Source organism: Octodon degus, unplaced genomic scaffold (assembly GCF_000260255.1).
Source record: "Octodon degus isolate 3935 unplaced genomic scaffold, OctDeg1.0 scaffold00123, whole genome shotgun sequence".
NCBI lineage: Eukaryota > Metazoa > Chordata > Mammalia > Rodentia > Octodontidae > Octodon > Octodon degus.
In genome coordinates this window covers 5,167,198-5,194,936 of record NW_004524699.1, presented here as the reverse complement: position 1 = coordinate 5,194,936, position 27,739 = coordinate 5,167,198, and the positions used below count along the sequence as shown (strand labels likewise).

The following is a 27,739-nucleotide window of genomic DNA, read 5'->3' as shown; positions in this document are numbered from 1 at the left end:
TCGAAACCACAGCAACCTAACGCTGACAGCTTTGTTGAAGCAGCCACTTAAAGAGCTGAGCTAAGGGGCAGGCCCCCTAATTTACTTATCTTAATGTATCATTCTTTTTCTTTCTGTTCTGAAATACAGTCTCACTGTGTAGCCCAGGCTGGCCTCAAACCAGCAGTCTCCTGCCTCAGCCTCCCAGGTGCTGTCATTGGCATCTGGATGCCCCTGTTCTGAGGCTGCTGCTTGGATTTGCTGAGACAGCTGGCCAGCCCCGCAGGCACCCGAGTCCCCCTCCGGGCTGGGTGTGCTGCTTGCTTTGGCTTAGCCCTTAAGCAGGACACTCCTTTCTGAGATCTCATGTGACAGTTTGTTTTTATTTTTTAAAGGACTTTTCATTATGGCAAGTTATAAGCGTAAGAAGGTAGAGCTGTATAAGGAGCCCGCATGCCCAGCACCCCGCCTTAGTAATCCTCTGCTCCTGGCAGTCTCCACCCCCCCCACCCCCGCCTACTCCCTGGACCCATTTTATTTTGAAGGGAATCCAGGGTATCCTATTATTCTGCATGTAAAAGTTTCAACATGAGTCTCCCACAGAGGAATGACATTTCCAGCACAGCCACACTCCTACCCCAGATTTGGTGGTAGTTTCTGAACCACCGATGGTATAAATGGATCTAATCAGTTTATCAGTCTCCTTAATAATAAAATTAATAGAAAGTCTATAAATGGATGAAGTCTAGTTAGTTATGTGAATAATCATTATCCAAATATAAATATTAACACTATTCTTAAGATTAAAAATGACTATAATCACTAAATTTCATTAAAATACTATGTTTCTGAATTTAAGACATTTTATATATAAAGGTGACCAGTATGTGCAGAGTATGCACAACATTGTGATGCATGTGGCTTTTTCTTCGGCCCTTGTGGCACCTGTGTTTTCAGGTAGTCACGCATGTGCCGCAGGTGGACGCTGGACCCCAAGTCAGAGCCACCTGTGGTGACATGCGCCGTTCTCTTCGACCCGTAAGTTCTTTCTCCATCTTTGTTTCCCTTGCAATTTGTTTGCTGAGACCTCCCTGTCACGTGTCCGCTAGCATCCCCCATATCCTGTGTTCTGCCCGTCGTGTGTCCTCGCTCTGATCTTGTGCCGCTGGCTTCAGCGTTCAGATCGCGCTGGCCTGATCACATTCCAGCTGACTTTTCTTTCACTAAGGTAAAGAAGAGATGTGTACTTGGGTTAAAAATATATAATGCCTGGCCGGGCATGGTGGCCCACGTGCATGTAACCCAAGTACTCAGGAGGCTGAGGCAGGAGGATCACTGTGAATTCAAGGCTCGCCTGGGCTACAAAGTGAGTTCACGGCCAGCCTGAACTGCAGAGTGAAAGATTCTGTCTCAGGAAACAAAAAAGGTTTTGCTTGGTATCATGCTTGATTTCCTCCAAGGTGGGGTGTGTGTGTGTGTGTGTGTGTGTGTGTGTGTTCGTTCTACAGCTGTTGAAACCTGGTGCCTACATCCATAGTTTCCCAGGGCGTGCCCTGTGGTAATTCTCAATTCTGTGTTTCCTTATTCATTTGGTAATGGAACAATGGAAAAAGAAGGTTCCTCTCGTCTGTCACCCAGTGGTGCCGCCCATGTAGGAAAGGCAGGGTACGTGCTTGCTCCTCACTTTGCACTTTCCTAAGTAACCAGTGGTGACCAGTTAGGCTTTTGTCGTCTTTGTGGTGTCGTGAAGGACCCTTGGATGGAAACATCTGGGCATGTTTGCATGTACCGCTGCTGTTCTTGTTGCTGTCTCAGCGTTGGCTAGTGGGCACTTAGCTCCTAGGCCCATGGACAGTGCGGCCACTTCCATGGCTCTAGAGTGACCAGACAGTCCAGGTTCATTCCCTGCCCTAGCCCTAGTCTTCTGGTTCTCCAAGGGGTCTGGGCTTTGTCCATGGAAGTGGGATTTCCAGGTCATAATCTGGATTTCAAATGTTGACAGATTTCGTGCGCCTTTTATGAGGTATTTAGAGTCCAGGGAGCCTTACAGATAATCTTGTGCACCCAGAAACCGGGGGTGCCCTGCTCTCAGCTAGCTGAGCGGAACAGTGTCTGACTTCCGCCATATAGCCCAGCAAGACGGGCTCTTTCCTGAAAGGGGCTGGCAGTCCCGTAGCAGCCAAGATGTCCTCTCGCTCTCGGGGCCTTCTGGCTGCAAAGGGAAGAAACTGGCAGTCTCACTGGTTAATGTCACTACAGCGGCTGCTTCTGCGGAACAGCTCCTGTGTCTGCGGCCCAGCCAGCCGGTTTTCATTACAGTGTATTAAACCCTCTCCACTCCCCACCCTTCCTTTTTCTTTCAGCATTTGGAGTGCTGCTTTGGGAGATTGCTACCTATGGCATGTCCCCTTACCCAGGAATTGACCTGTCCCAGGTGTATGAGCTGCTGGAGAAAGACTACCGCATGGAGCGCCCGGAGGGCTGCCCGGAGAAGGTCTACGAACTCATGCGCGCATGTGAGCTCCCCGCTCGGGCCTTGTGGGGCACGGCGCCCCGCAAGGCCCGCCGTGCAGCTTTCAGACAGTCTGATACACGCTTTTCAGCCTTTTTCAGTGCATCTATGTACCTGTGCACATAAGCAGTCTATACATGAGTTGTTTTGGTTTCATTTTTAAGCAAAAATTGGATAGGCCCCAAACCTGGCCTCCTTATTGATTGATTTCCAGCCCCTCCCTCCAGACGTACTGCTGTAGTCGCGGTTATCTAGTCGGTTTCACGTGCCCGCCCATGTGTGTGCATGTGGAGGCATTTCTGTTACGTACTTCCCAGGCACCCATGTGGTTTACAGTCTTTATGTCACTGTGCCTCAGCCTTTTCCACGCAGCAGTGTGGCAGCGGCCCTCTGGTGTGCACAGATTCAGGTCTGCGTCACACCACGTAGTTTACGTAGCTCCCAAACCCGCAGCGATGCACTGCCCCTGCCCGTCTTTTTGGCATGTTTGGTGGCTTCGCGCGCTTGTTGATTTTTGCCACCACAAGCAAGTGTCCTTCCCCGCAGACATCTGCGTGGTATCCTGGCTTTTCTACAGGCTCAGCTGCGGCTAAAAGTAACTTCGTTCTAGGCTTTGAGAACATTTGCCACAGCTCAGCTTCCGGAGCAGGTCATGCCCCCCGCCCCCCGTCAGAAGTGTCCCGTGATGCTCACCCGAAGCCCTGGGGGTCTTCAGCTCGCTTCACCTTCGTTTTAGCTTCATTTAATTAGCATTTCCCTTGTCTGAAGATTCTACACTTCGGTAGCCACCAAGTAGGGGCGAGGTGAAAACAAGCTACATGGCTGTGAGCTCTGTGCGCCTGCTGGAGTAGGGCTGGGAAAAGGGCTTATAGACCGGCTTCGCTTCCGTGTCTCCCTGGAGTTTGCAGTTCACATTTCTGCTAGTGTGTCATGTGTTTTCAAAGCCTTCATGTGGGTGCTAGGTCACATTGGCATGTGTCATCCTAACCTGTCACAGTGCAAGGTGTCCACAGGCTGGGATGCCTCTGGTTTCTGGGCCGCACCTTGGGAGCTGTTGCCACAACTTGTGTGGCAAGGTCTTGTGCAGATGTCTGATTTGTCCTTGTCTGTCCAGGTTGGCAGTGGAATCCCTCCGACCGGCCTTCCTTTGCTGAAATCCACCAGGCCTTTGAAACCATGTTCCAGGAATCCAGTATCTCAGATGGTAAAGTGCACCCCTGGGGCGCCTGCAGGGTGCAGGGTTGCATGGGGCGCCCATGCGGAGCCCCAGCCTGGGCCTTCAGCTCACTCCTAGTAGAAGCACAGTTGCCCCAAGTTGCCTCAGATCAGAAAGGGGGCAGAGGTGTTGGGCTCACTGCCTTTGGTGGCCTTGCAGAGTTCTGGAAAAGGCTAAGTGTCTTTTCTTCAGCGTCCACTGCAGCTGTATTGTCGCCCACTGTTATCTTAAAAAGACAGAGGACCTATTCCAAGCCAAGACCATCACTGACAGCCACTGGGCTCTGTGTTTGTTGTTCTCAGAAGTGGAAAAGGAGCTGGGTAAACAAGGTGTGCGAGGGGCTGTGAGCACCTTGCTGCAGGCCCCAGAGCTGCCCACCAAGACGAGGACCTCCAGGAGAGCAGCCGAGCACAGAGATGCCCCCGACGTGCCTGAAGCACCTCACTCCAAGGGCCAGGGAGAGAACGGTATGTTCCCCGCCATCCAGGCTGCGAGCGGCTGTGGTGAGAACACTGCCTTGGGCCCCAACCCCTTCCCAGGAGCCCCTGGTGCCGTGCGTTGCTTCAGCAGGGAGCACAGCCTCGCACCCTCACCCTCTCCTCCATCTCAGCACGTGTGGATCTTCCAGGCTCCTACCGAACTCTAGGCCACGCAGAGCAGCTGCTGTGAGGCACTGACTCAGGGAGCCAGTGGGACCCCCAGACACCAGCGGGTGTCCTCTGCTTGTCGGGCAGTGTGCTCCCAGGGCTCCCCTGGTGGGCATAAGGGTGGGAGCGATGGAGTAGCTCAGCAGGGGCCACGAGCTACCTCTGAGGTGGTATTCATTCCCCCACCTCTGTCTGGTACATCCTGCCTGCCAGGCTCTGCCGTGAGTTAGCAGTGTCCCCAGACCAGCAGCCTGGATTCTTCCACCGACCAGCTGAGCAGAAGCTTTAGAGGGTGGTGAGCAGGACACTAATGGGCTGCAGCCTGGGTCAGGCAAGGGGTGGCAAGGCCAGGTTTGGGTGGAGGTGCCACGGAGTGGCACGGGCAGCCTGCATCACACGCACGTGTAAGCACACACAGACCCGGATCGCTGGAGTGAGTGCAGCACTCACACTGTGGGGGCGTGCGTGTGCTGGGACTGCACATGTGGGATCACGTAAGTATGCCAAAGCACACGTGCAGACTCCTCAAAGAAACGTGCCCTGGTTGTACTGTGTTCTTTCCACGCCCCACTGGCCTTCCTTACCCCAGCCTTGGAGGCTCTGGCAGATGGATGGTCCGAGGCCTGTACCCCTTCACCCTTCTGTTAGGGTTGCAGTTTGGGGTTGTTGGCTGAGCTTACAAAAAGCCCAGTGGATGGGAGCCATGGCCATGTGCGCCAGCAGGACTCAGCAGAGGGGTGCGGTGAGGTGTGGTCACCTGAAGGGCCGGGAGGGTCCTGCCCTGCATGGCCTGTGGATCCCCCACCAGAGCTCCCCTGCCTTTGCCTGTGTCCCCTGATTAAAGCTGGGGAGTGGTTGGCCTTCCTGGTCTCTTGGCCCCTCTGCCCAGCCAGTCCTCTACAGGAATTCTGTCATCCACTGGAGGGACCTGACAGCCCTGAAAGATGTCACAGGCACACCTATTCATATTGAAAGAGCGCCCTTTTCAAAGGTCCCCTTTTGCTTCGACAGGATGGCCTGTTGCCACAGCCCTGAGGCTCGGCCTCCTCCCTCCATGTTACTCCTCTTGAGAGCTGCGAGTGGCCTGGTGTAACACGTTGTAGGACCTTGTAGCTTGAGCGCACCACGTCAGGGGCAGGGGCAGGTGTAGTCAGGGCGGTGTGGTCATAGCCCCCAGTTGGGTAAGCAGCTGGGCCATCCAGCTTTCTGCCCCACTTCTTCAGGGGATGGGACTCGAGCTGGCCCTAATACAGCTGCACTTCCCAGCCCAGGGACACCGAGAAGCCTGCGGGCTGTGGTGGGGACCTCACGCACCCTACCACAGCCACCCTCATCCCCCGCAAGAGCAGAGGCGGGTGCAGGGAGGTCATCTGCCCCATGCACAGTGGGTGGTGCAGCAGACCTCGCCCCAGCCCCTTCGGTCCCAAGCCCCTGACGCCCATCTGTGCAGCTCACCCCGCCCACTGTGTTTCAGATGCCCTGGACCACGAGCCTGCTGTGTCTCCGCTGCTCCCCCGAAAAGAGCGAGGTGCGCCAGACGGAGGCCTCACGGAAGACGAACGCCTCCTTCCCAAAGATAAAAAGACCAACCTGTTCAGTGCCTTGATCAAGAAGAAGAAGAAGATGGCCCCAACCCCGCCCAAACGCAGCAGTTCCTTCCGGGACGTGGACGGCCAGTCTGAGCGCCGGGGGCTGGGCGAGGAGGATGGCCGAGAGCTCAACGGGGCCCCGGCGCTCGCCGCCCCCGATGCTTCTGAGCCCACCAAGTCACCAAGGCCTAGCAATGGAGCTGGCATCCCCAACGGAGCCTTCCGGGAATCGGGGGGCTCGGGCTTCCGTTCTCCTCACCTGTGGAAAAAGTCCAGCACGCTGACCAGCAGCCGCTTAGCAGCCGGTGAGGAGGAGGGCGGCGGCAGCACCAGCAAGCGCTTCCTGCGCTCTTGCTCTGCCTCCTGTGTGCCGCATGGGGCCAAGGACCCCGAGTGGAGGGCCGTCACTCTGCCACGGGACCTGCAGTCCACCGGGAGGCAGTTTGACTCATCCACCTTCGGAGGGCACAAGAGCGAGAAGCCAGCGCTGCCGCGGAAGCGCGCAAGCGAGAACAGGCCCGATCAGGTGGCCCGGGGCACGGTGACGCCCCCGCCCAGGCTGGTGAAGAAAGGAGAAGACGCTGCTGATGAGGTGTTCAAGGACGCCCCAGAGTGCAGCCCAGGCTCCAGCCCCCCCAGCCTGACCCCCAAGCTCCTCCGCCGGCAGGTGGCGATGGCCCCATCTGCTGGCCTTGCCCACAAGGAAGAGTCCGGCAAGGGCAGTGCCTTAGGGACCCCGACGGCTGCCGAGCCAGGGCCCCCCACCAACAGGGTGGGGGGAGGCACCCCTGGGGGCCCTGGCAAAGGCCCTGCCGAGGAACCCAGGGTGAGGCGGCACAAGCACCCCTCCGAGTCCCCAGGCAGAGATAAGGGGCGGCTGTCCAAGCTTAAACCCGCGCCCCCACCCCCGCCAGCCTCTGCAGGGAAGGCAGGGAAGACCTCACAGAGCCCAGGCCAGGAGACCACTGGGGAGGGCAGCACAAAAGCAAAGCCCACAGCGCTGGCTGTGGATGCTGTGAACGCCGACACCACCAAGCCAGGCCAGCTGGCGGAGGGCCTCAAAAAACCGGTGGTCCCATCCGGGCCCAAGCCACAGTCGGCTCCCAAGGCACCGGGGACCCCTACCAGCCCGACACCCGCTCCCTCCTTGCTGCCAGCGGCACCCTCGAGCCTGGCAGGAGACCAGCCTTCCTCCACTGCCTTTGTCCCCCTCATATCTACCCGTGTGTCGCTCCGTAAAACCCGCCAGCCCCCGGAGCGGATCGCCAGTGGGGCAGTCACGAAAGGCATGGTCCTGGACAGCACGGAGGCGCTGTGCCTCGCCATCTCCCGGAACTCGGAGCAGATGGCCAGCCACAGCGCGGTGCTAGAGGCCGGCAAGAACCTTTACACGTTCTGCGTGAGCTATGTGGACTCCATCCAGCAGATGAGAAACAAGTTCGCCTTCCGAGAGGCCATCAACAAACTGGAGAACAATCTCCGGGAGCTGCAGATCTGCCCAGCGACTGCAGGCAGTGGCCCTGCGGCCACTCAGGACTTCAGCAAGCTGCTGAGCTCTGTGAAGGAGATCAGTGACATCGTCCAGAGGTAGCAAAAGCCAGGACGCACCAGCTGGAGCTGCCTGCAGCCCGAGAGGGCTCACCCCTGCCTGTGGCGGTGGCTGACCAAGGACCCTGAGCTGGCACCTCGGCCCAGGGCTCGGCGCTGTGGATGCAGCCCTACTACCTACGCTGCGAGTGGCCGTCTCCTGCCCCTCCTCAGCCACCCTGTCCTTACCATGCATCTGGAGTTCCAGCTCTTGACTGTGCTCAGCTGACCGGAGCCACCAGCCTTGGCCCCGCCAGGCGCCATGGACGGAGATCGCTGGAGCCAGCCAGCGGGGACTGTTGCCCTTCTGTTCCTGTCCGGAGCCCCTCCTCCGGCTGTGCCTTCTGTGTCACACCTCCACCCTGGTGAGGGAGCCCCCCAAGTGCACTGTCCTTGCACCTTCCCACTGACAACCCTGATGGGGAGCCCCTTCCTAGGAAGGCTGTGCCCACCACTGCCCCTGCTTGTCATTCCTGGCCTTGTGCCCACCCCAGGCAGGTGCTCTTGCCGGCTCCTCACCTGAAGATGCTGATGGTTTGAGGGGAGTGCATGGCGAAGAACCAGCCAGCGTCCAGGGCCCATACCTCAGCCCGTGCTCTCCTAATGTGTGCTGCAAATTGGGGCATCGGGGGCCACCGAGGCCCGGCTCTCCACCTGGCTCCCCCTCTCCCCAAGGACTGCACAGGTGCTTCCGGACCACCCTGTGACACGACAGCTTCTGGCCGAAGCCCTGCCGTGGGGCCACACGCATCAGGAGGAGCATCTTTGAACTGCACGGATGTCTTGGCTTTCATCACAGGAGCGACGTGTAGCCTGGTGTTATCTGGGGGTACATGAGTCTGGGGAGGCCCAGGATTAGTGCTATACTTGGTGCGTCCCCCTGGGTGGCCCAGGGCTAGTGCAGGGGCCATGCCTCATGGGTCCCCTGACCATGCACAGGCACCAGCGGGAGAGCAGGTGGGCCCTGGGCCCTCCTCAGGTCTCAGCCTCCTGAGCCATGCGCGCACTACCAGCCAGACCTGGACCTTGGCGGTGGTGAAGACGTCCCCACCGTGCCTCACCTGCTCGCCCTGTGGCCTTGCAAACAAAACCAAACACCTCCCAGCCCCAGGTGCTGCCCCTTCCTGTTAACTTGCCGTGCCACTCTGTTTCGCGTTTATACTTTGGTAATTACGCTCTTTTTATAGACTCACTCTTTTATACATGGCGTGTGAATAGTTCTCCACTGTGTCCCCCGCAGTGCCCGTGGTCTCCCCTCGGTCCAGCACATTTTGTTTCTGTGTATGACTTCGTGGTTTTGAATCCAGATCTCTCCTCTGTAGTATTTTTTAAATAAATAAGTGTTTACAAAATGACTGGCAGGTTGCTCCGGTCCTTGTCCTCCCGGTCATTCCAAGCCATTGCCTGGGGGGATTCTGAGGTTCTGAGGGGCAAGGTCCAGTATCGGGGCACACTGGGCAGGGGAATGGTGGGCAGCTCCAAGGACATCTGTGCCCAGGGGCCCAGGACCAACCCGTGTCCCCGGACCACTTTGCAGTCTGCGCTGCTCTGCTCTCGGGCCCATCTTGTGTCCATGGAGTGCGCAGCTGTCCGGCTATCCTCAGTGGCCCTGAGCACAGCACTGCTGAAGGGAGGGAGGTGACATCCCATGTCCTCACTGGCTGCATGAACCCTTTCTGTCCCCACCCTTGGCCCCCAGAGCCCCCCTCCATGTGCCAGGTGTGTTTCTGGATATGCATGGGGGACAGAGACCAGGGGGACCACGCTGTTGTCCCTGAGGGTAGAAGGTGCCAGCTCCAGGTGACAGACAGTGTCAAAAGGGAAGCTCAAAGCACCTTTTTTTTTTTTTTTTTTTTTAAATTTTATTTATGTGTGTATATGTGTGTGGCCAGCTCAGCCCACCAGGGGGCGGGGCTGGCTGGCATGTGGTGCTGGGGGATTGAACCGCGGTCCCTGTGCTTTGCTAAGCTTGTTCTAAGTAGGTGCTTTAGACCACTGAGCCATCTCACCAGCCCTCAAAGCACCTTTGATCGGAGGGTGCAAATCCTCACCAGAGGGTGAAGCAGAGCACTCCGCACAGCCCTCTGGGAGGTCTTGGCAGGGCCCCCCAAGGATGGCCTTCAGGCCTGGCTGCAGAGTCCACCCTGGTCCTCACGGTGACCCCAACAGGCAACTCTGGGCACAGTTGCCCTGCGCACTTTCCCTGATGCCAAAGCAAGGAAGCTGGAGCTGTTGTCCTTGCTCTTCTGCCAGTAACGCGGCTTCCCTTGGGCTCCGCACTGTATCTGGGGACAGCTTTTCCCCTACATTGAGTGGACCACGTGCAGGTCCCCATGGCTGCCTGTCCACTGTGTAGGTGTGTTGTCACCCATGTTTTCCATATTTAGTGTCAAGGTCACTTGTGAGTCAGCTCCCATGGGTGAGACCTGTCACCTCACCCCCCAGATGAGGGCCCTGAGCCCTGTGTCCATCACCTGTTTGGTCTGGCTGATCCAAGCAGCAGCTCTTAACCTTTCCTGAGAGCTCACAGAGGCTCTTGAGAATATCACGGAAACTGGGGCTCCTGGCTCCAGGAGGTGCAGTCTGCACCCGCACCACAGCTCCAGGGACTCCGCACCCTACCCCAAAGGCCTGCGCTTCTTCCTGGCACAGAACACATTGCCCATAACCTCTCAGGCAGCATCCTACCCCACTGTCACTTTGAGCTCCACCCTGACAGCCCCAGCCACTGCTGGAGTCTGGAGTCTGTCCTGCAGCAGGGTCTGGGGCACATTAATGACGAGGCACCTCCCCTGTACTTGTGACAGCAGCTGCCCCAGGAGCATCTCAATGAATATTCCAGGCATATAGCAAAATACAAAAAAGTGCTTTCCATCCATGCAAACAGCAAAATGTTTAGATGCACCTATCTGCGAAAGCCCTTTCTGTGTCGGGGTGAAGCACAGCAAATAGCTGTGGGCCTCATTTGGGCACTGGGCTCAGAGAGCAGAGCAGCCAGGTGGGGCTGTGGCAGCAAGCCGGGTGCGCCTGGGCACTCCTACATGCACCTGATCCAGTCTCCAGAAGTGTGAGGTATGTTCAGAATGCATGGTGCGTGTTTCGAGGAGCTATTGCAGCAAAAGATACATCGCTGTGCTTCCCCCTCAAAATATTCCTCTTTGAACACACTGAACCCCTCGTCCTTGCCACTTTCTGCAGCAGCTCTGGAGTGCTCTTTCCTGAGGGTCTTTACGAGGTGTGATCTGCCGCTGAGCACCATCCAGCGGAAATGTAGGCTCATGAAGACGGTGGTGTCTGTCTCTCAACCAGACCTGGCACCCTGTGACTTCTGGTTCTTCCCCAAAGTTGAAGCACCCATGAAGGGGAAAGGCTTTCAGTCGATTCAGGACATTGAGGAAGCCAATACAGCACGACTAAAGACCCTCACAAAAGAGGACTGCAGAGGCGCTGCAGAAGGTGGCAAGAACTGTGGGATCAGTGTATTCAAAATAAGAGGAAGATTGTAGAAGCATACATCTTTTACTGGAATGTTTTTGCATTTTTGACATTCAGCATGGGTTTTTTTTGTTTTTGTTTTTGTTTTTGTTTTTTTAAGCAGATCTCATAAATGCTGTCTAGTCTTGTCTTCACCATCCTGAGGAGGGATCCCGGGTGCCAGGGTGGCAGGACAGGGCCCAGGACCTTGCTGCAGCCGTGGGGTAGACAGCAGGCAGGGCCTAAAGAGGAACTTTAGCCAAATGCAGCGGGAGCTGATTTAACAGACCAATGCCCTTTGCAGTCTTAGTGTTCTGATTTTCAGGGTTATTGAGCTCGAATGTACAAGCAAACTGGGAAGAATAGCTTTGTTGGGGTTTTTGTTAATGATGAAAGGGCCCTTTGTGGGCTCCCCCTCCTCACTCCTTGATCCCAGGCTTCTCCATCGAGGTTAATCTAGTCTTGCTAAATTAAAAACCTGCTCGTGCACACACACAGTGTGCAGCTAAGCAGGATGAGCCCGCTGGCCCTGCTCCACTTCCTCCAGGCTAGTGATTGTCCTGGCTAGTGACCGTGAGCAGGCATCTCTAAGAGCGAGGGAGCTGGCAAAGGGAGCTTAGCCGGGGAACCTGGCTCCGGGTGCCCCTACGCCTTGGCCCTTGGCTTTTGCTGTCTCACCCATGCGTGGGAAGGAGCTGAGGGAGAGCTTGGTCCAGCCGCCTACTGCCTTCGACTCAGAGGGTACTGAGCTCCCAGGGCGATCATGGAGCAAGGAAGCAGGGCCGTCCAGACACCCCAGGGGATGCCGCCTTAGCAGGCGCTCACAGGCTCCCTCTGCAGGAGCAGCCTGCACCCCCCCCCCCAGAGGACAAAGATGTGCCTCCAGGTGGGTACCCAGGTGTTCCCAGGTTGAGGGAGCACCATGGGGGGCACACCCTGGGGTCTCGGTGTTCTCCCTCCTCCTCCACCTGGCCACCCTCCCTTGCTCCCCAGCCATGGCTCCTGGGTGGCTCAGATCTGTCACCTTTAATGAAGTGGCTTTCTGGTTGCTGAGGATTGAGAGCTGCTACTGGGGAGCGTGAGTCACTAATAAAATGGGAAGTGAAATGCGGCGAGGTGCTGAGCTGGGCCCAGCCCAGTGTGGTTCTCAAAGGCTAATAAAAATCCGCCAGTTAATTGTGACAGCTCAATGGAAAATTATTCAATTGTGAACAGGGGTGAGTCAGCGCTCAAAAGGAGGAGGGGAGATGTTGCCATAGAAACATCAATGTAAATTCTCATCTCAGCGGTTGCAACTGGCCCGGGAGCGAGCGGCTATCTGACTGGCACGTCTGACACCGGATGGGGTGCCAGGGCTGAGGCAGCGGTTGAAGGGGCAGCTGTGCCCGGCCCCGGGTCTAGAGCCACTCCGGGGGGTACCAGCTTTCCCCGAGGTGGAGACGTGGTTTCCCTAATGCTCCTTATTCTGAGACAAGCATGGAAGGAGCAGTCAAGTGTAGGAAGAAAAACAGCCTGCGCCGTGTCTCCCGTACCTTTGACCAGCTGCCAATTAAGGTGTGCAGGCACAGACAACACGATTTCCGTCTCCCCAAAGCAGAGACACTCGGAGCTCAGGAAAAGGAAGTTTCCAGGGCCCAGAGGACCTGGAGGGAAGATGCCAACATCCTATTATGATTTTGCAGTTGCTACAACTTTTATTCCAAAAGATACACACAACACATTCATACTGGGAACATTTGAAATGCAACCTTGCTGGAGCAAAATCCTACTCCTCCTTAGCTCGTCTCCCGGGAGCCCTGGGCTCGGCAAGCACCACTCTCACTACCCAGCGGCTGCCCGCGTTAGGACGGGCAGCAGGCGGCCCTGGGGGCAGCTCAGCGCCCCAGCAGTCTTCTTGCCAGAGGGGTCTGGTGTTAATGGGATGGAGAACGAGGCGGGTTGTTTACTGCCTTGGCTTCTTTTTGCTTTCGACTCTCAGAAGCGTGCTGTGCACTGAACGCCCTCCTCTGCCGTTGCGCTTTGGCTGTTAGCTGCAGAAGTCCCGTGGCCCGTCTCAGCTTGGATGGCCCGCTGTGCTGCTGGCCCAGTCCCCCTGCCCGCACCTGCATCCTGCACAGCCCGCTCTGCCAGGCCCTGTGCATGCTCCCACCGTTGGGTGGCCATGTGTGCTGGCCCTTGGGTGACACACAGGTGACAAGGCCAGGCTGGCTTCGTTGTCTGCACCCCCACACAGCTTGCTCTTACTTCTTTTTCAACACCAGCCAGTTGTTTTTTTCTTTGTTTTTGTTTTTTTTTTGCTTCAGCAAAGTTGGAAATCAAGAGACAGTACACACCTGACATCCTACAGCTAGTGCTTTGTGATAATGCCGGTCACCTCTGCGGCTCCTCAGCTCCTTGGAGGCTGGGGGTTGGGGGTCAAGAGTCCATGCAGGCAGACCCTCCGGGGTGCACTGGCTGTCACCCACGGCCAAAACGGAAGCTGAAGCCGCCTTTCTTCCTACTGTAGCCGTTGAGCTCCTCCGCCAGGTTCCCCAGGGGGCCTGTAGCCTTCTCATTGCCATCTGCTGGCAGGAAGCCGGTGGCCTTGCTGCCCTCCTGCCTCCCAAGGCGGAGGCTTGTGTGCCTGCTGCCCAAGGCCTGCACATTCCTGGCCACAAGGAGCAGGGCCTGGGGCTGCGGAGCCCCCACCCTCCAGGTGGAGCCCCACGCAGAGTGGGTGCCATGCCCCTTGACCAGGTGGGCCCCGCTGCTCCCCGCTCCAGTGCCTCCCACGGAGTCCGGTGGCTCTCTCAGGTCAAGCAGGGGCAAGCAGGCGCCAATCGGAAGGAGGAGGAGGAGGTAGGGCAGGGAGGAAGGGCCCCTCATCTGGCCAGAGGAAAGAGAGAGGGAGTTACAGGACATGTGTGCGGCCAACAGGACTTCCAGGGCCTGGGCCGCCATGGAAGGACAAGCACTGGACCCCGCTTTTAAGTAGCTTAGGGGGCAGCCTGATTTCTCCAGCAGGCTTAGGAGTTGACTGCCAACGAGGATGGCTCTTGCCCTGCTACCCTCCTGATCCAACCATCTTGGTCACTTAGCCCTGCAAAACCAAAGCTGCCGGAGTGGCCCAGTGACCACGGGAGGGCAGTGTGAATTGAGGTTCCCTTTTCCTCTTACTGTAATTATTGACTCTCAGGCGGTATCACCTCAGAGCCTCTCCTGAGGAAGAGAAGAAGTGTCGGTCTCTTTCCCACTTGGTAATGAGCAGCTCAGCTAAGCTGGTTAGCAGGGAGATGGGCTGATCATTTGGTGGCCCTGGCCTAACTCACAACAACCCAGACATCTGGGGAGAAGCAAATGGGAGGTGGCCAATGCCCCTGGCACAGCGTGTGTGTCAGGCTCTGAACAACAGGCTTCCCGCGCAGGCTCTGTGTCCCCTTCGAAGAAAATCCCGTCCACAGTTACCGCCATTCCCACCTTCCAGGCAAGACATTACCAGGAAGGGCGGGAGCTTCTCCCAGGCCCCCAGCTAGAAAGAGACCTGGACTCGGGACTCTAACCACTGCCTGGCTTCTTGGCTGGCCAGGCCCGCAGACGCGTCCCTGAGCTGGCACCACCCTCCAGCTCATCAGGATCAGGCAGGCAAGAGAGGCCCGGACCTTGTCTGCCCAGGGTGCCAGCGGCACAGAGCGACCACAGCTACCTGTTTCCTCGAGATCCCCTGGCTTAATGAGGGGCGGAACTCGGTCAAGGCCAGATCCGTCTGAGCTAGACTCACCTCCTCAGATTTGTTGCTCTGCGCCTTGTGTGACAGCCTGGGGGAATCTAAACATAAAGCTCCCCAGAATGCCCTGCTGTGGCCAAAACAGTTCCCATCCTTTGCACAGGCAGCCTGTTAAGTAGTGACCTTGGGGGAGGCACACTGGCTCGGCCTTAAGGAGTCCCCCCAAAGCTGGGATGGAGAAAAAGGGCTCTACTCAGAAACTGCCCAGAGCTCTTTTCAGAAAGGCTCACTTGAAAACATTTCAAGGAAGAGAACTCAGGCAGAAGCTTCAAAAAATAATAAAGCCATCTGCTCTCTCCTGAATCCACCTCTCCTGAGTGCACCTCTTCCCGGGCTGCAGCAGCACCAGGGTCCCCTCTGTGCGGGGTGAGCGGCGGCTTCCTTAGGAGACAAGCCTGTCTTAGGAAATGCGTGCAGGGATGCAGCTGGGATGAATACACTGTGGTGGCCTCCGGGTCCCTTGGAAGGTTGTGTCTTGACACGGGACAGAAAGTGGCTCGTCTTCCTGTAGGGGACTGTGGACTCTTTCAGGAATCTGGTGTGAGCTTGGGACATTGCCCATTAAGCACGGGACCCCAGTGTGCAGGAAGCAGTCGGGACAGCACAGGGTAGAAAGGGAGCCGGGCCCTGGCAGGTAGCTGTGGTCGCTCCGTGCCGCTGGCACGCTGGGCAGACAAGGTCCAGGGCCTCTCATCTCTGGCCTTGCCTGTGTGTGGCTCCGGGGACCCTCTGCATGCAGGGCCCAACCTGAGCACCTGCTGGAGATGGGGAGGACTCACTGTGTGGCCAATGGACTCCAGAGGACAGGTGGATGCCTGGGCCGGGTTCTGCACCAGCTGGAGCTCCTCCGCTCCTCGCTCCTCGTGTGTCTGGGAGGTGTGGCTCCTGGCTGCTCCTCCTTTTATATAGGCTCTGGGTGTCCTGGACCCGCCACTGATTGATTGCTGCACATTCCTAACCCTGGGATCCCTTTGGGGACATTGGTGGTGACGGAGGGGGCAGTACTGGCTGCACAATAGGACCCAACACAAACAGGATGTGGTCTGAAGAGAGGGCAGACACTGCCCTTTGGAGGATGGCGGTGTCATTAGCCACAAAATGTGAGCACAAGTCCTCAGGTCCCTAGGCGGAGACACGGAGGTCCATTAATGGCCCAACAGACTCGCCTTTGTCTGGTTGGCCTTGTTCCCCAGAGAGGATGTGGGGTGGGTGGACATCTACACCTGGCCACTGATGGCCCAGCTGCCCTGGCAGGACTGCTCCCGGGAGCTGGGAAGTCAGAGGTGTCTGCTAAGCCAGTGACTGCCGGTCCCCTTCACAGGAAGACGGGAGGCTGCACCCCATCTGCTCCAGAGTCCCTGGAGAGGCTGAGTCAGGCAGGGGAGGCCTGGCTTCTAAGAGAGGGCCTGGGAGCTGCTCCCAGCACCTTAGTGGGCTGTCCCTTAGACAGCATGATCTGCCTTTTCAGCCACCAAGCGCAGCCTGATGCCCACTGGGCTGTGGGCGCTGTGCCCTCCAAGATACCCCTGAGAATGACCATATCCACTCTGCGGCTGCAGCGCTGGGCCCCCAGCAAGCATGCTAGCTGGCATGAAACTGGCAAGGGCATGATATGGGTGACAAGGTCCTGAACGCCCGCTCCTCCCAGGCCCACACTTGCAGAGGGGAGCACTGCAGGTGTGTGGGTTAGGGACAGAGGTGGAGCCGGGCTTCAGGAGCCGTGGTTGGCAATGCAAGCATGATGCCGGGTGAACAGAGCCCAACGGGTGACAGCCCACCCCTGCTCTCCCCTCCTGGAACCAGCCAGGCTCCAAGAAGCAGTCACAGGAAGCCCCATGGTTGGCTGCAGGTTTAGGGTTAGGGCAAACTTTGGGGGGTATAGCACACAGCCCCACGTAACCTATTCTTTAGCCTGGCCATGGGCCTGCACCTGCCCCACTCTGCCTCTGCTCAGAGGAGCCCAGAGCCACGTCAGGTGCTGGACTGAGTGACGAATGTCTGGACTCTGAGCTCAGCCCACGTCCAAAAGAGACTGCTTTCCACTGTTCTTCAGGCATCCGGGCATCTTACCCCTCCAGCATCCGGGCTCTACCTGCTCTGGAGCCGCCGGGGTGGGGGGTGGTGACAGCCAGGGTGGCAGTCATAGTTGCCATGTAGAGGTAAATGCAGGCTCACAGTGTGAGGGCAGGGCTGAGCGGCACAGGAAGCTGTGTGGGCAGGAGTTAGCACAGATCCGTTCTGAGGAAGCCACCCTAGGGTGTCCACGAGGACTCCCAGATTCCTGTCCTTGGTTCTCAGGTGTGGAAGCTGAGCCTCAGTGTGGGACAGACTGGGTGACAGTGGGCTGGGCTACTGGGCCAAGCCACACCTGCCCCGTTTGGCTACATGAACCCCAGCATGGGGAGCATGCCAGGCAAGGTCACCAGCCAGTTGCTTCCAGGGGCATCCCCATCCCTGATTCCTCCAGCCGTGTCCCAGGGGGAGCTGTCCCAGCCAGCAGCACAGGGGCCATGTGGGGGAACACTGCAGGGAGAGAGCCAAGAGGGAGTTCTGGGAACCCAGACCTGGGGGGCGAGGACACCTCTCCAGTGGCCTCTGTGGGCTCCTCCCCGGCCCCTCCAGCTCAGATGCTCGGAAGCACGCATTCTGGTAAATGAACCCCAGGCTTTGTTTTACGGTAAGCCTCCCATTGGTTTCATGAATAGCCATTAGGCACCATTAGTTCCTGATAGAGCTGCCTGCGCCCCAGCCCCAGGAGAGACCCAGAGGGATGGTTTAGCACCCTGGGGACACAGGTGGGGCAGGCCCAGGTTCCCCCAAATCCCAGCCCTGAGAGGGGGTTGGCCTGAGACCAGGAGCTGGACCAGGGCAGCCACTTCGCCCCTGCTGCCTGGCTCCTGCTCCTCTGACCTTCAAGGTCTATAGAAGCAAGCCCCAGACCCTGGAAAAAGTGTCACCTGTGAAGTAGGACAATGAGCTGGGCTGGAGATGAGGCTGGAGCTGGGTCACCACGAAACTTTATTGGAGACAGGAACACACAGGACACCAAGTGCACACAGCCCCAGCAGATAACCGTCCCACCCTGTGCCCCCTCCGGCCTCAGCCCTCCCCAGCCCCAGGACCCCAAGCCCCAGCCGTCACCAGGCACACTGAGGCTGCTGTGACCCCTCTGCCCTCATGCTCTGGTCCCAGGGGCCAGACCTCCATCCTCCTCTACAGACAGATGGGGTAGCAGGCCTGGGGTGCCCCAGCTGCTTGGCTCGGAGCCCACCGTCCTGTCTCCTGTGGGAGCAGGGTTCCACAAGTCCCTGCCAACACACTGGGAGGGGGTTCCACACCTGCTCCTCCAGCCACAGCGCAGGACCCGTGGCTGGCAGCAGGCCCTCGCGTGTCCTCACGGCCCCTCTTCCTCCCTCTGCCTGGGAGCCTGCGAGCCCTGGCTTCGCACATGCGGGCCGGCAGTTCATTCACATTGCTTGGCCAGATCACTAATCCTCCAAATCTCTGCCTGACACAAGATGTGCTTTCAAGAAAATGGAGCTCCAGCCCCCCAAAACCCCGTGGATGAGGGTGGATGCCAGGAGGATGCGTATGGTGCCAGCAAAGTCACTGCTGCCCTGAGGACATGTATAGGAAACCCTACTTACATGCAGCCGGGGTTCAGGTGATGCGGGGGGAGATGGCTCTCAGTGCTGTCCCTGATCCTTGCTGACAGCACCAAGGCCACCAGGGAAGAAATCCAGGTTCCTTCTTGCCTCAGAGTGTTGAGGGCTCAGGAGGACACAGGGGGTGGCCTTGGCTGAAGTCCCAGAGGTTTAACTAACATTTAGGGTCCAGGAATGAGGTCCCTGGCTGCCCACGTGGGGTGGGATCATCCCGCCAAGACCCGGGGTTAAGGATAAAGGAGACCTCTCTTCTCCTCAACTTGCTTTCCTCACCAGGGGAAAAGAAAGGAAGCTCAGTAGGTGACATCATGGGACACAGGGATGCCACCACCTCACATCCACTTGGGACTGGAATCTAGTGACCTCTAAGGACACCAGCCCCTGGCTGGGCATGAATCTCTCAGGTCTTGGTGTGTCTGCCCAGCGTCCCCTACTTCCTGTGGCCACTCCCATCTCAGGTGGCGGCCAGGTGCACTGACTTCAGTTCCAGGGCTCCCCAAGGCCCAGGCAGTGTGCGGAGCTTTGAAGCGGGCCCAGGAGGAAGCCAAGGGTGGGGTGGCTGGGTGGGCTCTGCGCTCACCTCAGGCTTTGTGTCCATCTGGCCAGTGCCTGGCTGGGCTGCGTCCCCTTGCAGTGCCTGCCCTGGCCGTGGGCATGCTACTAACCTGGACCTCGGGCTCCTCAAGCCACCCTCACCTGTCTGTCTGTCTGTCCTTCACCCTGTGCCCCGCTGGGCAACGCTCCAGCATATCTGCCTGGCACAGGGGCCCCAGCCTCCTGCCAGCCACAGGCATCTGCAACTCGTAACATCAAGCCGCAGGAGTTCGCTTGATGGCACATCAGAGGGGCTTGGCGGGGCTAAACTGGCTGGCACGCAGAGCTGCGCAGGCGCTGGCTCCAGCCCGCAGTGGATGGCATCTCCTTTATCTCACCTCTTCCCGTCCCTGGGTTTCTCCTTGGCACCCCCCTGGTCACGCTAGCCTGGAGTCAGCTGCTGTGAACCCCTCTGCCCTGAGCTGGGCGCCGCACAGGCCGCAGCCAGTCTGGAGCCACACTCGGAAAGTGCAGGGGCAGCTGGGCAGCTGGGCCTTTCAGGAAAAGGACACCCACTTCCCACCCCCTGGCCTCCAGCGCGTGCTCCTGCCCAAGGACCTGTCCAGGCCCCAGGCAGGCAGCCAGGCCTCCTCAAAGAACCCTTCAGGTCCCCATAGGTGGGAATTACCAAAAGTAGCCCTGCTCATCCTGCGGCAAACACACGGGCGCCCAGCTCGGAGCAGGCAGCCGAGTGGCCTGTGGTCCAGGGAAGCAAGAGTGTTGGAGGCGTTGGGAGGATTTCGTGGGAAAATGTCTGGGCAGTGTTGGCCCAGGGCTTCAGTCTCCCCATTTCCCTCAGGTTCAGGCAGGCTGAGCCCAAAGGGGCAGTGCCCACCGCTGCCGGCAGGGGGCAGCACTCTGCAGATGACCTGGCCTGGTAGGGGGACGTGCGGGGTGGGGGTGGGGGGTTGCGCTCCCAGCTCCCAGGCGGCCTTTGGAGCCTGAGGTCAGGGAAGTTGGTGGGGGTGGGGGTGGATAGGGAAGCGGGCGTCAGCCCCAGAGCCTGTCGCCGCTGCCCAGACCCTGGTGCTGGCTCCACACAGACCCCAGAGGCTAGAGAAGCAGGGTGGGCAAGAGGGGGTGGAGCTAGGCCGGACCCAGGTTGGAGCTCATTGCTTCCTGGGCACGCAGCCAAGGGGACAGCACGGGCCCGGGCGCTGCCGGAGAGCGGCTGAGCCATGCACAGGCGGACGGTGTCCTCCCGGCAGCGGGCACGGGGTGTGGGTATGGGGGCGGGGGCGCCAGTCGCGCGCGGCCGGGGCGCGGGCTGGACGGCGCCAGTCTAGCGGTCCTCTCGGATGGGCCGGATCTTCATCTCGGAGAACTTGAGCGAGTACTGCCAGCCGGTCCAAGAGGACCATTCGACGCCGTCGGCGTAGGAGGCATGCGCGCCGCGCAGGTACTGCCCATTCAGGTTGGACGTATGGCAGTTGCGGTACCACCAGGCACCGCGGTAGAAGGCGGCACAGTTGTTATCCGAGTGGTCGCTGTCGCGGTCCTTGGTGGTGAACCTCATGCCGCTGTGCTTCAGGAGGGAGTCACCTGCGTGGGGTGCAGGGAGGTGAGGAGAGGGTGCGCATACGCAGGCCAAGCGAGCCTGAGCGTGCACCCCTCTACCTCTCCTCCCTGCCTGGCTTCCACTTCTGGGCTCTGTTCCCTCATCTGCGAGGTGAGCACAGGATCCTGGCTGCGCTGGCGTTGCATGGTAGGGCGAGGACAAGTGGGACAGGAGGTGAGGACCGTCCTGACCCTGGGCCACAGAACTCAACTTGGCAGGACCCCCATGCCATGTGCCATACCTGCGGTGCCCGAGTACTCGGCCACAGTGAGCGGGTACCCGTCCTCCTCGGGGTCCACCGAGAACAAGCCCACCCCGAAACTCCCGTAGCGCGCGAAGGCCGTGCCATTGTCGAAGTCTTCCAGATCCACGTGCAGCTCGTAGGTGGCCTGCGTGGTCAGCGCATGGATCCTCTTGAGCCCTGGAGCGAGGGAGAGGATGTCAGGAGAAGTGGGGGCAGAGGAGGCAATACCCAGAAAGAACAGAGGGAAATGACAGCTGAGAGCATGTGGTGGCGACCCACTGTGACAGTCGAGAGTGTGCTGTCCGCCTCAGGCCACTTTTTATTTTCTGCAGATAGGTGTTTCTTTTTTTCTTCTCTTTTTTTCTTTTTCTTTTCTTTTCTTTTTTTTTTCAGAACTGGGGATTGAACTCAGGCCCTTGTGCTTGCCAGGGAAGCGCTTATTCCACTGAGCCATCTCCCTGGCCCCTAGATCCGCATTTGGCAGGAAGCTGGAGACATTTTCCCTGTTTGGTTTTCTGTTTAAGTCGGAGCCTTACTTTCCAAATGCCAGGATTTGAGCTGGCGGCTGGTGGAAAGATTGTGGGAGCTGGGGAAATAGTGGGGAGTGTGGGGCTGGATCTGGTACTTGCTTCTCACCCTGGGCTCTGAGCCTTGCCCCTGCTGGTCCTAAACAGTCCTAGCCCAGTCACCTTCATGGTCTTGGCCCTCTCTGACAACCCAAATGGCCCTGCAAGGGCTCATAACCCCAGGTCTCAGCCACTTGTCCTCTTGTTTTTCCTGACCCGGCCACTCCCAGTGTACAGAAGTGGAATGAGGTGCCCACAGCTCCTGCTGTCCCCAGGACTGGCTCTGCCCCTCGCCCACGCCCCGCATGCCTCCCTGCCTCTGCCCCTCCCTTCGGAGCCTCTCCTTGTCACACGTGCTGGCTCTGCTCCCCTGCCTCGGTGATTAGTTCCCGATTAAGAAGGCATTTAATTAAACGCCTCAGGTTAGCAACAGCAGTGACATTTCATCAACCTCTTCCCCTGCCTGCCTTGTGCCAGCCCCCAGGGGCCAGAGCATGCACCGGTATAGGAAGGCAGGACAGCCCCCCCCATTCAGGGACAGTGGCTCTTCTTTCTGGGCCACGGCCCACAGAAGCAGAAGCAGCGGTAGGAAGCGCAAGGACAACGGCCATAGGGACCTCAGCCAGCACCCCTGCCTCAGTCCCCAGCCCTCCACCTTTGAGGACCAGGGGAGTGCAATCTTCCGGGTCCCCACCTCTGAGCCCCCTGGAAGTTGCTCCCCATCTCTGAGACCCTGCACACCAGCTGAGCGACCTCCCAGGGCAGCACTGGGCCGAGGCTCACGGTGAGCCGCTGCCGATGGTCCCAGCACCTGCACGGCCCTAGCCACAGCACCTGCAGCCACTCACACATCCAGGTGTTCGCAGGTGCTGTCATCATTCCTGTCACCGTGAGGATGACAAGAGGCCCAGGGAGGGCATGGAACTGGCCTGGTGGCCCAGCTATTCAGCAGAGGAGCTATTTAGCTGATCTGAACCCAGGCTCCTAGCTGGACCTTGCTGGACAAATCTCATGATCTGGGGAGAAGCCAAGAGGGAGACGAGTCCCTCTTGGACACTGCAGAGTTGCTGGTACCTGAAGACCACCCAGGAGTGCCCTGCTGCTCCCTTAGCCATGCTGGGCTCGGGTGCTCCCTCCCGGGATGTGGGGTCCCTGCCTATCCCACAGTGGGTGACCCTTCCTCTCACTCCTTCCACCCTGGCTCTCTGGAGGGGGGCCAGGACTGTGCCAGCCCTGGGGACTGCTCGGCGCAGCTCGTTGTCCCTCCAAGTACAAGTTACAGGGGGCGGGGGACAAGGAGGTGTCAAGGACCCCTGCCGCACCCCTTCCTCACACAGTCAGTGAACTTGCAGGTAGATCCAAGAGCTCGACCCGAAACAGTACGAGGTTAAAGGCCAAGAAAACACCCAGAGGCACTTGTGTTTAAAACTCAGAGCTGAGGAAGGAAACAGCTAGTAGAAAGGACTACATAAAAATTTAAAACTTGTGGGAAGTAGCAATACTGGAAGACAAATGACTAGGAGTCATGTATCCCAGGCATTGACCCAAGGATCCATAACCTTAATATATAAAGAGCTCCCATAATTCAATAGGAAAAGACAAAAGCCTTGTGAGAAGGCAGCAGGCACAGGAAGTGAGGGGGCCCCGGCCTGGAGTTGGCATTCTCGTCAGGGCCCAGCGTCTGCGGAGCTAAGCACTGCCTGCATGAGAGCTTCTTAGCACCTTCGGCCGCTGCAGATAGATTTCAATTAAGATGTGGCGTCCAGCAGCAGGGGCACTGGGCTGCGATGAGCAGGTGGGTGGCCACACACAGCCCTGGTCCCCACCTAGCCGCTTTCTCCTCCCTCAGCGCCACCCAGGGAAGGGGCTCCCAGCTGGGGTCTCCCCATCCGGCCCCTCCAGGGGCTCCTGTTCCCAACCCAAAAACCCTGCAGGGATCCCACCCAGCCCAACACATGCTTGTGACAGCTGCCACCCTCTGAGGTGGGCCTGAGGCTTCAGGGACAGATGTCTGCAGGGTGCAGGGCCTGGTGCTCAGCAGGTGCACGGGGAGGGGTGGGTACACAGAAACACCTCTCCCTCCTGCAGGCCAGGAAAGGGGAGCCCCGCCCTCCCAGAAGTCAGGCAGGGGCAGCGGGATGTTAATGACAGCATGGAGCCCCAGAAGCCCCTGTGCCCCCCGGGGAGTGAGCGCTATGCCCCTGCACCCTGCCCCTGGGGCTCATGGCCCCACTGGAGTCCTGGCAGACCTGGGACCTCACCGGGCACCATGCCTGGCTCTCAGCCCTGCAGGAGGTGACTATGCCACAGGGTCCCAACTTTCCAGACACCCACAAGGGAGAAACACCCCAGGGTGTGCAGGGACAGCGAGTGACAGATTCACTGCAAAAGACATGTGTAAATGGAGCAACTGCTGGGACACAGTTGTGGACAGGGATTATGCCCAGGACAGGCCTGCACCCTCCAGGCTTCTGTGCCCATTGGGACCCCCAGGGCCCTGGCTGGTAAGCACTGATGGAGGTGCGTGCTGGGGCCGGCAGAGGAGGCAGTGATTCTGACCAGAGGCCAGCCACAGAGGTGGCCAGGTTGAGCGCAGGGACAGATGCGGGGAATGTGGCTCTTTTTTCTTTTTCTTTTCATTTTATGAATTGGTGCAGAGCCTTACTACGCAGCTTGGACTCATAGTGATCCTCCTGTTTTCAGCCTCCCCAGTGCTGGGATTACAGGCATGTGCCACCACACCCGGTCTCATTTGCCAGTTCAGCATGCCCAGGGACGGGGCCAGGCAAGGAATGTGGGACTGGGGATCGAACCCTGGTTCCTACGCTTCCCAAAGCAGGAGCTTAGTCCACTGAGCTATCTAGCCAGTCCAAGAACATGGCTTTTTCCAGGTGAAAATTGTTCTGGAATTAGAGGCGATGGCTGCCAGGCTCTGAGACTCTGAGAATGAGCTGAACCCTCCCCCTGGAGGGTCACTGCACTGTCCACCCAACGGAGCAAAACCAAACCTCAGGCCACAGCTGCCTCCTGAACATGTCCACACGGGACCCTGAGCTTGGGAGTTCTGCGGCTGTTACTGAGTAGAATGAAATGGGATAAGACATTCAATGCCAAGACACTGAGTGAATCTACAGGGGAACACCAAGCAATGACAGCATTGGCAGGACCTTCGCAGGCCCTCGCGGTGCAGCCCGGGCTGCGTCCCTGCTGGGGGAGGACGTGAGCACCTGCTGCTCTCTACGGGCCCGGCAGCCATGCTGACCCTGAGAGCAGACCGGGCAGACCATGAGGCACTGCCTGCGCCTGCTGTGGCCTGAGGTCCACGGCAGCGACAGGCCCCAGACGCCCCATGAGGCAGCACACACCCACATCCTCCAGGCCCGCACGCTGGTCCCATCCTCATGGCCTTGCGTTTGGTATGACCAGTCACCTTCGCACGTGCCCGCTGGTGTGTGAGGCCAGGGAACCTGGGCGCCATCTGCTCAGGGAGGCCCGGGGTATGGAGTAGGACTCTCACCTAGCCAGTGCTCCCCCGTGAGTTTGCCGAAGCCCTCTCGGTATGCGTCCCAGCCTCGGAAGAAGTTTACAGAGCCATCTTCACGGCGCTGGAACACCTGTGGGGACGGAAGAGGGGGAGCTGGTGTCCACCGCGCACCCCAGGACCCCAGGTCCTCGTGGGCCTGCACCACTCCGAGGACTCCCTCACCCCCTCCTGACCCCCAGCTCTGGGACAGCAGGCTTGGCCTCATCCCCTTCCGTGGCTCCCAGCCCTGGTTCTTGAAGGGCGCAGTGGCCAGGGCGGGACCAGGTGACCAGCCACAGCTTCTTGCAATGCTCCACCTCTTAGGACCCCCAGGGCACCTCTGCTGCCCGCTGTAGGTGGCCAGGCCCTTCTTTGCCCTGGGCCTTGGTTTTCCCAGTGATGAAGAAAGTAGAAAGAGCCTTGGTATAATTTTCCAGGTCAAAATGAAATAGAACAAAACCTGTTACTGAGGGTTGTCTTTTGCTCTGTGTGTGTGTGTGTGTGTGTGTGTGTGTGTGTGTGTGGCTGGGTCTTTGCACCCAACTGCATTCCCAACCCTTTTTATTTTTTTGAGAATGGTCCTGCTAAACTGCTGTGCCGCTCAGGCCCGGCACAAACAGGGGAGCCCCCTGCCTCCACCTCCCAGAGTGCTGGGGTTACTCTGCACCGCCAGGCCTGACCCCATTCTCAAGTTTCTAAACGGCCAGCCCTGCTGAGGCTTGACCTCCAGAGCCCCAGCTCAGATAGTTCCAGGGTGTCACTGGGGAGCCCTAAGTCTAAGCCGCTTCGCAGGGGAGGATGGGACGTCCACTACGGGCTGGGGTGTCACTTGGGTACGAGTGAGCCAGCCAGCTGCTCCTTGTCTTAATAACACTCCTGGTTTGGGAGCCTGGAATCCCATCGGTTAAATTGCTTTGAAATAAGGCCCTCGCTGGCTGGCCCCGCTGACAGCCTCGAGGCCCCGCCTCCGCTCCCCTCTGTCCACCCCTCTGTTTAAGCAGCCGCTCCGGCTCCCCCTCCCCCTCCGCCTAGCCGCGTCCATCTGGGGAGAGCTCCGGCCTCGGCGGCCCACGAGCTGCCACTGTCATTACTAAGCAGCTCGGTTTCAGTGGCTCAGAACCGCGGGTGTTGGTGGTGTGCGCTGGCCAGATGTGCCGCGTCTTTGGGGACACATCGGTCATGGACCTCTGGGCAGCTCTGACGTCACGGAGCTGGGCTGGGCAGATGACACCTTGCTTTCCCTGCTCTGCTGGCCCAGCCTGAAATTTCAAAGTCCTCAGGAGGGACGGCCTGGGCGAAGGAAATTCGATCAGTCTCGCGGAGATCTAAGAGGCGGTGCAGGGAGTCTATTGACAGCCGCAGATTGGGACCCTGAGCACGCAGCTCCGCTTGCGAAGGCCTAATCCTGGCAGTGCGGGCTCCCGCGAGAGGGTGTCAGGCTGCGTGGAGAGGCCGAGGGCTGCCAGGGCTGGAGCCCCCGGCGCAGCTTGACATTGGAGGCTGCGGCCCTGCCCTGGGGTCGTCAGCTGCCGGTGCATCGGGGTTCTGGGCTCCTAATGAGGAGTCACTCCACCTCTCAGAGCCTCAGCATCCTCATCTGTAAAATGGAATCAGGATAAGACCTTCCTGTGGGCTCTGACAACCCAGTGAGCCCAGCTAGGGGTGTGTAGGTGCCCAGGAAATGCCAGCTTCACTGCCCAGGCCGGGCTCCATCTGTGGTCCTCCTGCCCCAGCCTCCCAGAGTGCAGGGATGCAAGCGCGTGCTGTCCTGTCCAGCCAGTTTGGAGTCTCTTTCATTCTTGCAAAGGTTCCACAGAGCTTCTCAGTACCAGGTGTTGGCTGGGGAAACTGCACCAGGAGGCACAAGGTCAAGATCCTTCCTGTGGCGGTGCTCTGGGCCAGGCAGGAAGCAATGTGGCCATTCATCCTTGAAGGCTTTCTCCCCGACCCAGGGAAAAGCCTGGCTTCCGGGGACCTTGGTGGGAGTGCGCCAGGCTCATTTCCAGCAGCCGTCTGGTGTCTGTCCTGCCGCTGTGACTGCTGCTGCTAAGGTGAAGGGGGCAGGCAAGGCATGAACCCCAGAAATCAACCCATGCCAGGCAGGGAGCCCCACTGTGAGTGTGAAGTGGGACAGGAGGGGTCAGCACTGCCACCCCAGCAGGGTTGCGACCAGGGGCACCCAGAAGGGCACCTCCAGGAAGGCTTAGAGGGGATGCGCAGTTTTCCAGAGTTCATCCAGGGCCAAATCTCTGGAGCCTCGGCTTTCAGCCCAGAGCCCAGGGCTCCAGAGCCAAGATCCATCTCTCCCTCAGCCACCAGCCACTTCTGTGGCTGCCCTTCCAGCTAGGTTCTCCTCACTGGAATCGCCCCATCCCCACCCCACTCCCATGTCCCCAGGGTCCACCCAGGTTCTGCTTAATGATAGCAGCCACATTCCGGGGCCTTCTGGTCCCCTGCTTTTCACCATCACCCAGGAAAGGATGCTGACATGGTGACAGTCCTGCATGATAGGTTCAGCCCCTAGTATGAATTGTTAAAATCACTATGGTGGTCATCTAATATGGCTGATGCCTTTAAAACAAAGGACCAAGGGGTCAGGGAGATGGCTCAGTGGAATAAGCACTTCCTTGGTAAGCGCAAGGGCCTGAGTTCAATCCCTGGTTCCACCACAAAAAAAAAAAAAGGAAATATACTTTAGGGGCTGGTGAGATGGCTCCGTGGTCTAAAGCACCTACTTGGAACAAGCTTAGCAAAGCACAGGGACCGCGGATCAATCCCCCAGCACCACATGCCAGCCAGCCCCGCCCCCTGGTGGGCTGAGC

At 58.7% G+C, this 27,739-nt stretch overlaps 3 protein-coding genes across 5 annotated transcripts in view; 1 reads left to right on the top strand and 2 right to left on the bottom strand.

Moving 5' to 3' along the window:
* The window catches only part of Abl1 (ABL proto-oncogene 1, non-receptor tyrosine kinase), a 150,724-nt gene extending 141,838 nt beyond the window's left edge, over positions 1-8,886 (top strand). For all 3 annotated transcript variants that reach the window (XM_004640447.2, XM_023700488.1, XM_004640448.3), the window contains exons 8-11: positions 2,343-2,495; positions 3,606-3,695; positions 4,010-4,174; positions 5,829-8,886. In XM_004640447.2, coding sequence (XP_004640504.1) covers positions 2,343-2,495; positions 3,606-3,695; positions 4,010-4,174; positions 5,829-7,534 — 2,114 coding nt within the window. In that variant the 3' untranslated portion in view covers positions 7,535-8,886. The remainder of the gene's footprint in view (positions 1-2,342; positions 2,496-3,605; positions 3,696-4,009; positions 4,175-5,828) is intronic.
* A 4,575-nt stretch (positions 8,887-13,461) lies between these two features.
* Positions 13,462-13,869, bottom strand: Qrfp (pyroglutamylated RFamide peptide). The gene has a single exon (XM_004640563.1). The coding sequence runs from the start codon at positions 13,867-13,869 to the stop codon at positions 13,462-13,464; it is 408 nt and encodes a 135-aa protein (XP_004640620.1).
* A 6,421-nt stretch (positions 13,870-20,290) lies between these two features.
* Positions 20,291-27,739, bottom strand: part of Fibcd1 (fibrinogen C domain containing 1) — a 24,603-nt gene continuing 17,154 nt past the window's right edge. The window contains exons 5-7 of the mRNA XM_004640446.2: positions 24,912-25,008; positions 20,826-21,005; positions 20,291-20,568 (exon numbers count right to left, since the gene is read on the bottom strand). Of these exons, the coding sequence (XP_004640503.1) occupies positions 20,309-20,568; positions 20,826-21,005; positions 24,912-25,008 (537 nt within the window). The 3' untranslated portion in view covers positions 20,291-20,308. The remainder of the gene's footprint in view (positions 20,569-20,825; positions 21,006-24,911; positions 25,009-27,739) is intronic.

Coding starts and splice junctions, on each gene's coding strand:
- Qrfp (XM_004640563.1), bottom strand. CDS start 13,869: ATGAGGGGCCCTTCCTCCCTGCCCTACCTCCTCCTCCTCCTTCCGATT.